The 12,598-nt window shown below is 36.8% G+C and overlaps 2 protein-coding genes and 2 pseudogenes across 2 annotated transcripts; 2 read left to right on the forward strand and 2 right to left on the reverse strand.

The window, feature by feature from the left end:
* Positions 1-1,327: 1,327 nt before the first annotated feature.
* LOC125587652 lies at positions 1,328-6,241 on the forward strand. The gene is made up of 3 exons (XM_048758531.1): positions 1,328-2,999; positions 3,074-4,042; positions 4,118-6,241. The coding sequence occupies exons 1-3, from the start codon at positions 1,344-1,346 to the stop codon at positions 4,283-4,285; spliced, it is 2,793 nt and encodes a 930-aa protein (XP_048614488.1). The 5' UTR covers positions 1,328-1,343; the 3' UTR covers positions 4,286-6,241.
* Positions 4,621-5,261, reverse strand: LOC106412095 (annotated as a pseudogene).
* Positions 6,242-7,561: 1,320 nt separating the features above from the next.
* LOC106413793 lies at positions 7,562-8,796 on the reverse strand. Its single transcript, XM_013854535.3, has one exon. It carries the CDS (start codon positions 8,517-8,519, stop codon positions 7,689-7,691), a length of 831 nt encoding a protein of 276 aa, XP_013709989.2. The 5' UTR covers positions 8,520-8,796; the 3' UTR covers positions 7,562-7,688.
* Positions 8,797-10,648: 1,852 nt separating this feature from the next.
* Positions 10,649-12,269, forward strand: LOC106416297 (annotated as a pseudogene).
* The last annotated feature ends 329 nt before the right edge of the window (positions 12,270-12,598 follow it).

The raw sequence follows: 12,598 nt of genomic DNA on the forward strand, positions 1-12,598 counted from the left end.
CTTATGCTATGGACATGTCGCCTAATTTCCCTAAAAATAACATATTGTGATGTTTTAAATTTATAATTTATGTATTAATAAATATCAGTAAAATAATCATTTTCGTATGTGCGAACGAAATACTTTGTAAACAAGTAACATAATCAAGCTAGAAAATGAGAAAATTATAAATAATGTGCATTTTATACTGATATTTTGCACGATTTTAGTTTTGTCCCGTCAATTTGCTGTAGTCACCTACGTAGATAGAGAAATTGACATGTTGGTTTTCATAATTTATGTCCATGGTCAATAATTGTCTTTGCTGTTAATATATATATCAAAGAATAATAAGCAAATGAAATTTCGAAGACAGTTTTTTTTTTTTAATATCACAAGAGTATCTCCAAAAGTAACTTTGTTTTTTTTGTAGATGATTTTTTAAAAAAATTGAAATTTAATCTCTTTTTCTCAAAAGATGAATTTAAAATGTAATTTTAATAGGTTTGCAGTTTTAGATCCTTATTATTATAAAATATAATAATTATAGAAATAATATTTATTAATAAAATATTACATTATAATATAAAATAAAATAATATATATATATATATATTCATTACGATATTTCCATACTGTTTCCATATAAGATCAACTAATTCATTGCAAAGTGATAAATTTTAAATAAAATATAGAATTATTCATTGTAAAATGTTGTTTTGTATAATATTTTTCTTCAGCATTATAAATATATTTTGTATAAGATACACGATTATAAGAACAATATGGATAACTCTAAAAGTTAAAAATATTATTTTACAATATAATTGAAATATAACTTCTAAAATGAAGGTTGAACTGTAGAACTTTAAATATGAAATTTTATTTGAGAAATCGGCCAAAAAAACACTGAACTTTGCGGGAATTGCCAAAAGAAACCTGTACTCGAACCTGACCAATAAAACCCCGATTTTTTGTTGACGTTTTTAGTTAATTCACAAACTTACGGTTGACTAACCAAATTAACACACCGTTAACCGACAGTTAAGACAGTGTTAACTCACCGTTAATTATTGCCGTTTAGTGAAACTACGTCGTTTCATTCAGTTGTTTTGTTAAACACAAAATCTCAAGACGACGTCGTTTTGCTTAATTAAAATTGTTGTTGCTGCCTGGACTCGAACCCGTGCACTCGTGGTCGTAAGGGGGTATTGCCACTGAGCTAGTGGACTTTTCGGAAGGTTATCACACATGTTTATTTTTATTGATCAAAAGATGTGTTTGATTGCAATCAAACAAAATGAAACCCGTGTTTGAACGTAACCCTAATTTCTCAAATCGATTTGGGGATTTCTCTTGTAAAGATGGTAAAGACGAAGTTCACAAGGAATGGAAAGGAGGTAATGATTTTCGGAGCGATGAGGAATTTCGATTACGGGAGTGACGAAGCGGTTCAAGAGTCGAAGAAGGGTGGAGAACGCGATGCTTCTGTGAGTTTGCCATCGCTGGAGAGATCGAGGATTCGTAAAAGCGTTGAAGGGATATCGATGTTGGCATCTACAGAGGTGTCGAAGGCGTCGAAGACTAGGCGGGGAACTTCATATGGGTCGCCTGCGTCATCTCCGGAGAAGACCACGAGGAGGGGAACTTCATATGGGTCGCCTGCGTCATCTCCGGTGAAGGCCACGAGGCGTGGTTCAACTCTGTCTCCTAGAGTTTCGAAGAAGCAGAAGGTAAATGTGGCTCCTTCTGGTGATGACAGAGAAGAATGGCCAGAGACTGAGATGTTGGCATCAACAGTTGCGAAGAAGACAAGGCGGGGAACTTCATCTGGCGGGTCGCCTGTGTCTCCTAGACAATCGAAGAAGCAGAAGGTAAACTCGGAGAGGAGTCTAGGTGATGATGGTGATGACAGAGAAGAATTTCTCCAGATTGAGGAATTTGGGGATATAGGTGATGATGGTAGGGAAGATGAGAACGGTATTGCTGGCATTGAGGAAGTTGGTTGTACAGATTTGAGTCTTTATTTTGGTGATAAAGCAAAAAATGATGACTGTGAGGTTGATGAAGACGAAGGCGATGATGATGCATGGGATGATGATAAAATCCCTGATCCTCTGTCATCAGATGATGAGAATGAAGAGGAGATGAGACCTGCGCAAGCTTACAGAGAAGACACTGATCCAGAGGAGCTCCTTCAGCTAGGCAAGACATTTTCAGATGCTGAGGACTTCAAACATGCTTGTCTGAGGTATACCCTGAAAACCAGATACAACATCAAGTACTACAGATCCAGTAGCTTGAAGATGGGTGCAAAATGTGCCGCTGAGATGAGAGATGATGAGGCTCCTTGTCCCTGGATGGTCTACTGTTCGTATGATAGGAGGAAACAGAAGTTGATGGTAAAGACATACGTCAATGACCATAAGTGTGAGAGGACAGGGTATTCGAAGATACTTAAGAGGTCAGCAATTGCAAGTCTATTTGCTGAGAGGTTAAGGCTGAATCCTAAGCTCACGGCAAAGGAGATACAATCTGAGATATTGAGGGAGTATAAGATGGAAGTTTTAGAAAACTCATGCATTAAGGCCAAGACGAAGGTGATGAAAGAAAGGAGGAAGACCCATGAGGAGCATTTTGATAAAATCTGGGATTACCAAGCAGAGATATTGAGGAGCAATCCTGGATCAACCATGGAAATTGAGACCATACCAGGAGCCACGGTTGGAACCAAGCAGCGGTTCTACAGACTCTACATGTGTTTCCAAGCACAAAAGGAAGCATGGAAGAAGACTTGTAGGCCTGTTATTGGCTTAGATGGAGCCTTTTTGAAATGGGACATCAAGGGACAGTTGTTGGCTGCGGTTGGAAGAGATGGAGACAATAGGATTGTCCCTATTGCTTGGGCTGTAGTGGAGATAGAGAATGATACAAACTGGGATTGGTTTGTGAAGCGTTTGGCCTTGGATTTGGGATTGGAAAATGGGAACGGCTTTGTTATAATGTCTGACAAACAAAAGGTAAACACTTTGCTTTCATGATACTCAATGAATGTTTGATTCTTGTTTCTGATTTTTTTTTTCTGATCTTGTAGGGATTAGTGAAATCAGTTCATACCCTCCTTCCAGAAGCTGAGCATAGACAGTGTTGTCGCCATATCTACGAGAACTGGAGGAAAGGTGGAAAAGATCTAAGGTTACAGAGGTTCTTCTGGTTCATTGCAAGGAGCTACACTCCTGGTATGTTCAACTACAACATGGACGAGCTTAAGAACTATGATCCTGGCGCACATGCATCTCTGATAAAGACAAAGCCAGAGACTTGGTCTAGAGCTTTCTTCAAGATAGGCTCCTACTGCAATGATAATCTGAACAACTTGTGTGAGTCCTTCAACAAGACCATCAGGGAGCCTAGGAAGAAACCTCTGCTAGACATGTTAGAGGAGATAAGGCGTCAATGTATGACTAGGAACTACAATAGGTCTAAGATGGCTAAGGACAGGAAGACTAGGTTCACCCCGAAGACACATAAAGAGTTAGACAGGGTTGAGAAGAAGTCAAAAGAATGTAGTCTGCGTTGGGCAATTGGGCCAGAGACTGAGGTGGAAGATAGAGACCAGTCATATGTGGTGAATTTGGAGAATGAGACTTGTGCATGTCGAAGCTGGCAAATGAATGGTATTCCATGCATCCATGCTGCTAAGGTCATCCTTGGCGTGGGAAGAAAACTCTCTGAATTTGTTGCTCCTTTCTACACAACCTCTAAGTGGCGTGAAACCTACAGTTTTGGGATCAGACCTGTAAATGGGATGATAGAGTGGCCTCGGACCAATAGATTAGGTGTGATTCCACCACCTAATCGAAATGGCAAGCCTGGTAGGCCTAAAAACCATGATCGAAAGAAGGGAACCAATGAGACAGTGTCTACTACCAAGCTGAGTCGTGCGAACAGGGTAATGACATGCTCTAATTGCAAAGAAGAAGGGCACTACAAGAATACATGTCGGAAGGCTTTTGTTGAGAGCCCACCTAAGAAACCAAGAGGCAGACCAAGGAAATATCAGGTTAGGGTCTTAGTTTCTATCTCATTGTTTTTTAGCTCTCGGTAATGTGTCTAACAATTCATTTATATGTTGCAGGGACTACACTTTGGCGAGTCACAAGCTCAATCCTCAGAAGCTCAAACCTCACAAAATCAATCCTCACAAGCTCAAGCATCACCATGGGAAGTTCCTCAATCTTCAGAAGGTCAATCCTCACAAGCTGAAGCATCACAGACAGCATCGTGGGGAAGATGGTTGTTTTAGATGCTTGTGTGTTGTTTATGATGGTCTCTGTCTGAATGCTTTCGTTGTCTGTTGTTTATGATGGTGTCTCTGTCTGAATGCTTTTGGAACAAGAACTACCTTTTTCTTTCTTCTTTTCCTGCTGTTTTAATTTGAAACTCTCAATGAAGATAGTCTTGGTTATTATCTTTGTGTTTTCATCATGTTGTTTATCTTGATGGTCTGTTCAATGGTGCATTTGTCCTTCTATAAACAATCAAGAAGTAAAACATAAACATTACTGAAACATTGTCTTAAAACATAGCCTTACATGAACCATGATTCTTACATAAACATAGCCTTACATAAACAGTCTCTTAGTAGCTATTCATAGACAACCCATCTGCTTTGTCAAACATGATCAACACAAGACATATCACAACGCCTAAACAAACCACCGAAAAACCCACTTTCATGATCACATTCAGCTTCTTAAGTTCATTGCTCGCCTTCCTGACATCTTCTTTCAAGTCTTCCTCCACGGTTTTCATGCTTTCGATCTCCATTTTAATTTTCATAACATCTGATGCAAAGCATTCAACTTTTGGCAATGCATCTTGAACCTCTTCGTAGACAGCTTCATCTACCCATTTATACAAGTGATCCTAGACACAAATCATGAACACAATCTTTATATTCAAACAATTTCTCACTTACTACCTAGCCATTGAATCTTATGTTCTTATCTTAAACACAATCAAATTAAACACTTACATTTTGAAACGTTGGGCATCTAAAGAAAGTTCTTCCTGGATTGACCTTCGTTTTTGATGTGTATATCCCAGTTCTTCGACCACAACCGCATTGCTCCGGGATACCACGAATTCCCATCGTATTCACAGACGAATCCTCACAACCCGAACTCATCATGCGATACTCGAAGAAGGAGAGATGAGAATCGAGATTCTTAAGGACGAGATCGAAGAGAATCGCGAACTGGATTCATGATTTCGCCCATTTAGGGTTTATACCAATCGGAGGAGAAAACCGTCGTCTCTTTTTGATTCATTTAACTCGGATTCAAAGAGAATAAAAGAAACTGTGTTCGTATATCCATTGCAAAGTCCACTAGCTCAGTGGCAAAAACCCCTACCATTATACCCGAGTGCACGAGTTCGAGTCGATGGAACCCCATCTTTTTAATAAAAAAGTTAATGTAAAACGCCTCGTTTCATTAATTTGTCTTTAACTCGGATTCGAAGAATAAAAGATATTGTGTTCGTATAGCCATTGCAAAGTCCACTAGCTCAGTGGCAAAAACCCCTACCATTAAACCCGAGTACACGAGTTCGAGCCGTAGGAAACACATATTTTTAATAACACAGCTATATAAACGACGTCGTTTGTCTTTAATCAGACAAAGTGATGAAACGACGTCGTATACTTTAACACCCAAAATTAACGTCCGCTTAATTATCAGTTAACTCGGTTAACGGTGTGTTTATCTGGTCAGTCAATCGTAAGTTTCTTAATAAACCCGAAAAGTCAACAAAAGTTCAGGATTTTATTGGCTAGCCCATATGTCCAGGTTTCTTTTGGCAATTCCCGCAAAGTTCAGTGTTTTTTTGGCCGATTTCCCAATTTTATTTTTAAATTGTTTTTATATTATATAAAACTTCATATTTGAAATTATGGAATTCTTTTGAAATGCCCTAATTTGTTGTTAGGTTCCTAATTTTCAATAGAGTTTGAATTTTTTTTTAAAAGAATATGATCTAAGATATAACATTTCGTACCAGACTAATTTGAATATTGGATTTAAAAACCAACTATTTGCATTATTATTAGCCTAGTAACACTGTAATTTATAAAATAGTTAACAAACAAACTGTAAAATGGTCAAACTCTGCGAAAGGTTACTTGGAATAAAGAAAGTATCTAGCTAGAGAAAAGTTCTTTAACAAAAAAAAAAAAATCTAGCTAGAGAAAAGTTCCTCAGTAACGTTTCAGTATCACTTTACAACAAACTTTATGATTTGCAATGAATAAAAAGCATATAATTACCCAACGAAATATTACGTATGTATGATTGTTATATTAATGAGCTTCTTTCAGAAAATAAGGGAGATCATAATTTTAGAAAAGAAAAAAAAAAAGAAAAGTCTCCATGAAGATATGGAGTCAATGCATCTCAATCCTCCCCCATCTCTTCTTCTCCACACATTCTAGAATATAATCGGTGGTATTATCCTATCCATTTCTTGATATATGTTTTTAATCAGTAAACCTAATGAATAATACTATTTGAACATGTTAGAGATGGAGTTGCTCAAAAAAGAACATGTTAGAGATGTTATCGTTGCAAACTTGAAGGCTACATAACATTTCACTATTATACTATTATTAGTTAAGAGAAAAGAGAGTCTTTGGGTGACTTTCTTTGACTCCTCTTTTGTCTCTTTTTCACACTTTTTCTTCATGAAATCAGAAAACGAGACTGACACAAAACTCATCGTGCTTCTCTATGCATCTCATCCTTTTCCCCATATATTTCTCATTCAAAGGTTGATCACAATAGTAATTATGACCACGCTTTTTTCCTGTTTCCTTAAGTTTCTCCATTTCTCTTCGTATTGTATAGATTTGATCTTATGGATTACGTAAGATATAACTATTTCAGATTTCCATTATTGGGAGTAGCCTCCATGACATTCTGTATATTCGAAGGTCTAATTCGGCCTCAAATCTTTCTAAAACTTTTTTTCTATGTAAACTGAGAAGAAAAATATTTTACACAAACTTTTTTAACATAATCAAATTATGTGTGCCAAAAGCCACCAAGTTCCAAATAAAAATAGTGATTCTTTTGTTTCTAAGGATACTTTTTTCCAAAAAAACCGTATAAAACGGTTGTTTTACATAACAAAAATGTAAACTTAGTAAAAAAAATTATACCTTCTGTTAATATTTGCAAAACAACAAAAATTCAATAAACCAAGTTGCCAAAATAGAAAGAAAAAGAAAACTCCTTCGTTTACTGTCTGACAAAACAGAATTCAGAAAGTTCATCCATTGGACATTCAAACTTGATTATTTGAATGGCTCTTCAACATTACTAACGTTTGTGGAAAAGAAACAAAAAAAAATCTTATAAATATTTTGGCATAAAACTAATACAAAAACAAAAACTATAAAATATTTGGCCTTCAATGGCAATTAGTAGTTACACAGATTGTTTAGAATCCTATTTTTTTGACAACATTGTTTAGATATTGATTAGTTGATTCAATTATCACGAGAAAACTGCACAGTTCAACAAATTTGGAAACAATTTATATCCTTTGGTTAATAATTTTTCTCAGATTCTTTACATAATTTCAAACAATTTTTTTCTATGTATCAACACACAATCTGCTAATTCCTCAAATTAAAAAAAAAACAAAAACTAAGCTAATTTTCTAAGAATAGCTTTCTTGGTTTTGGACTTGAATTTGTATTGAAGCTTACGCTTCGCATATGAATTATCAGTTTGAGAAGAATCTTTGCATGATCTCTTCTTCATTACAGGAAACTTCGTTCTCTTCTTCTTCTTCATCTCCACCGTCGCTTTCATCGCCTTGGCCTCTGTTATTGTCTCTAGCTTTGGCTTCCACTTTCTCAGACTAACCAACTGAACATAATCTTTCTTCAGTTTCACCGTCGTACAAACTCTACCTTCTCCTTCTCCTTCCTCTTCCTTTTCTTGTTCTCTGTTTTTTCTACCTTCCATCATCAACTCCGACATGAACTCTTCAGACACACGAATCCTCAGCTTCTCCCCTGTTCCTCCCTTTTGTATAAGAAACGGCTGCTGCTGCTGAGTCCCGGCCGATTTTCTGACCGACCCGACTCCGTTTTGAGAAGATTTCAAGGCGGCGATGGTGAGGAACGAGAGGCTGTTCATGAAGAAATCAGACGGGAGGAGAAAGTAGTTGAGTCCGAGCTTGAGCGTGTCGGTTTCGGATAGAACAGGGGTCCTCTGTCCTATGTAGAGCGAGTCTGATCTGCAGATTTTGTGCTTTGGGAAGTCTCTTGTGAGCTCCGAGACCACCACTGGACGGTCGTAGACTTCTAACGAGCCGTCGGATCTTACGAGCTTGATCCGTCGTTGGTTTCCTCCTTCGCCGCGGTCGCTGATGGATCGGCTCGGTCGAGGATGGAGACAGAGCCAACCTGATGGAGCTCTGTGTAGCTTTACGAGTAGACTCGCCAGCTTCGCGATATTATCATGGCCCATTTAGTAATTAACTGGTGTTTAGTTTTTTTTTTTTTGTGAACAAGAAAACGAGAACTCTTCCCTTCTCTGTTGCGAGAAAATGGCCGTGAAGAACGTTGCCGCGGAGGAGAGAGAGAGAGAAAGAATCTTTGTAGTTTCAGTGTGACCAAATGAGACGAAGTTTTGCTTTGTATATTTATACACTACTTTACATTGTGAGACTTACACTTATACAGATAATATTTACATACAAAATGATAATATAAATATTATACAAGCTTCTTTCAATTTATTTAGTTTATAAACATGTTATTCTTATATATTTCATTTTCAACTTTCCCTTTTTCATATAATTTCATTTCAATGTTATTTTTATTTTTTTAGGTATTTTCAATTCACTTTAACCACTTACTAAAAACGTTTCTTATTTCAAAAATCTTCTTACAAAGAAAAAAAATTATAATAAGGATTTATATATAGCTAGCTTGGTATACAAATATGTTAGATAATTGGACATGTGCTTACGTACGTACCATTATGTTTCCTTCTTTGTTAAAAAAAAAAAAACCAAGTTGTAATAATTAGATATAAGTTATTATAACCAAAAAGATGCGTTAATTTGGTGGTGAACGGCTTACAGCTGCAAGTACAGCCCTGGGTTCGACTCGCACTGGTCACCGAAGTTTTCACATGGGTTTTTTGGCTCGAAGAGAATAACACGTGGTCTAAAGTAACTCTTCGCCAAAGGCTCTAAATTTATCCCGTGGCTAGTCTGAACCACATAAGTGGAACCCGGATACTCTCGTAAATATCAAAAAAAAAATTATAAGTTATGTTTGGTCCAAGTTGTAGTGTTAAATGTGATTAAGAAGCGATTAGTTTAATGATTTAATCTGAGTCTATGACCATGTTGAACATGAGTGACGGCATCATGTAAAACTCTATGATACAATACAATTATATAAAATGAATTGGGTGAGAAAGAAGACTTAGACCGGTGGAAGAGCAAGTATCGACTGTTTTTTTTAGACATTTCAATCTTGGTTTTAAGGTGTACTTCAACTTTAATGGATTATTAGAACTTGATCGGCGCCTCCGCGTGGATGGTTGATTTAACTTATGTTCAACGTAAATTCATAAACCGCTGGTTTTATAAAAATACCTCATGTATGTTTTTTATGTTTTATAATTTACATATAGGGTAAAATATATTATTTTACAATATAGATGTTTGATAATAATTTTTTTCATTTGTGCATAATATTAAATTAAATATTTAATAATTTGATACAGTGATGTAATTGTACTATTCATATATTAATCTGTTGTTTATTTGTTAATTTATTTTAAAATGAAACTACATGCTAAAATTTTTAGTTTTTGCATTAGTTTTCTAAGAATTATTATTAATTTTATAATATTTTTTTCTTCAAAATTGAACTCTCAAAATTTTTATATTTGACTAAATTAAATAGGGTTTAAAAAGTGTTTTATATAATATATTGTTATATAGTATATATTTCAGTTTGTGTTTTTTTTTTCACCATAAAGAAACAACAACTATTATAATTAATTAATTTAAATTGATTTTAAATACAGTGGCAGAATCTGTAAATTAAAAAAAATACAAAAAGGAAGTACTTAATTATTGTAAATACAATAGCTAAATATGTAAATTAAAAAAAAAATAGTTAATTTGCTATTTATGTTTCCAAACGGTTCTTATTTTAATTGTTATCCATGTTTCCAAACAATACCAAAAATTACTTTAGTTTTAATAATATAGATGGCTTATATGATATTATGATTCACTTCTTAAGTATTTTATAGTCGCACATTTTAGAAAACTATACAATAGTCATTTAATCAACTTCTTTATTTTTGTCAACGTTCTTAACTTATGTTTTACCGGTTCTCGACCCTAATCCCTACTTTGCTTCTTAGTTGAGAAATGAATATCGATGGATTTATAAGATACTAATTCTTATTTTTGGCTGTTCAAATAGTCTCTGAGATATCAATACAATACTAAAAGTTGAATAAGAGCTCATCTCATGCTGTCCACGTCCTCGTTTTAAATCAGCCAATTAAAACATACAATACTAAAAGTTGAATAAGAGCTCCTCTCATGTTGTCCACGTCCTCGTTTTAAATACACATCAGATGACACATCCTCTTTTATTCCATTGACGACTCCTCTTCCAAAAAAGTTATTGTTTCAGCTTCAGTCTTCTCTTGTGAACCCATCTTCTTAAATATTTTCATCCAACTTCAATTATATTCCAGTTCGAGTCAATCGATTCCTCGCCTGATCTGAAATATTTGAAATTCTCACTTAGCTCGCGAACAGATCAAACCCTAGATCATCAGCCACACGAAGACGGCAAATTTTTCCACCGGAGGCGGCAGTTAATCACAGATCTCTCATTCTCCGTAACACTCTGTACGCTTTCTTTCCCCATTCTTCGATTTAGCCGCCGTCTCTGAGGTTTTTTAGCTCCTTTGGCCGATTTAATTTATCCGTCTCTTTTCTCTTGATTTAGTTCCTCAACCTCTTCTTTATATCTTCACATGCTTGGATACTAATCTTTTTAATCTAAGCGTGTGAGATTTATTTGTGTAGCCTCCTTACTTGTTGATGATTATTGTTGATTAGGGTGGAATCAACTCTGCAATGGCCGAGCATTTAGCTTCAATCTACGGTACCGAGAAGGACAGAGTCAACTGCCCTTTCTACAACAAGATGGGCGCGTGCCGTCACGGTGACCGCTGCTCTCGCATCCACAACCGTCCCGCCATCTCCCCAACCCTCCTCCTCTCCAACATGTACCAGAGACCCGACATGATCACCCCAGGCGTCGACCCGCGCAAGATCCAAGAGCATTTCGAGGATCTATTCGAGGAGCTCAGGAAGTTAGGGGAGATTGAGAGTCTTAACATTTGTGATAATCTTGCTGACCACATGATTGGGAATGTGTATGTTCAGTTCAAGGAGGAGGATCAGGCTGCGGCTGCGTTGCAGGCTTTGCAAGGTCGGTCTTACTTGGGCCGGCCCATTATCGGGGAGGTCTCTCCGGTGACGGATTTTAGGGAGGCGACGTGTAGGCAGTATGAGGAGGAGAACTGTAGACGTGGTGGTATTGTAACTTTATGCATGTGAAGATTGTTTCGAGGGAGAAGAGGAGGAAACTCTTTGGGAGGAGGTCGTACCGAAGGGGGAGTAGGAGTAGGAGTATAAGTCCCAGGGGCAGGAGAGAGTATGGCCGGCGTGATCGTGATTCGTGATCCTCCTCGCATGGAGTTTAATCACCGGGACAGAGATTGGGAGTTTTACTGGCATGGAAGTGGGAAAAGAAGCGGTGAGAGGTCGGAGAGAGGAGGCAGGGAAAGGGACAGTTCTAGGAGGAGACAGGGAAGCCCTGGTGGTGGGAGAGAAGGAAGCAAGGAGAGAAGGGCGAGGATTGAGAAATGGAACAGATAACGTGAGGAGAAAGAAGAGGGAGGAGCAAAAGCATAACTCAGATTATAACTTCTGCAATGTGGTTGGTTCTGCTGTCTGCTTCTCTGCGTTTGCTGAATCATTTGGTTGTGCTAATATGGTAACTTGAAATGAGAGTGGGATTCAACTCCTTTAGATTATAAAAAAAATGTTGGGGTTAGTTTTGATTAGTAAAACCGTTGTCCCCTTGGATACTAATCCTCTGCACCAATGTTCCTCATAACTTTGTACTATCTTCTGTTGGTTTAAAGGAGTTTAGTTTCCTTTTTACATTTTCTTTTCTTCATCAACTCTTAATTCGTGGGCTTAAGTAATGAGTATATGTGATGAGATGTATGATGAATACATAGCCAAGGTTCACTACATCCCATGTTTATAATTTTATTCCATCATTCTTTTTTGGAGAAGACACTTATGTTGGGATCCGTACTTGTGGATTGATCATATGCCTAAGGCCAGCCCATGTCTTTGGACCTGAAGCAAAAACAACTATGTAATCAATTTTATGAACACAGATGTTATAAGAAGAAAGCCATGGTAAATTAGTAATTACAAGATTATGATTCAAACCGAGCAGTTTCAAGATGAAAGTGTTGCAACA

The sequence above is a fragment of the Brassica napus genome, chromosome C5 (assembly GCF_020379485.1).
Source record: "Brassica napus cultivar Da-Ae chromosome C5, Da-Ae, whole genome shotgun sequence".
Taxonomy (NCBI): domain Eukaryota; kingdom Viridiplantae; phylum Streptophyta; class Magnoliopsida; order Brassicales; family Brassicaceae; genus Brassica; species Brassica napus.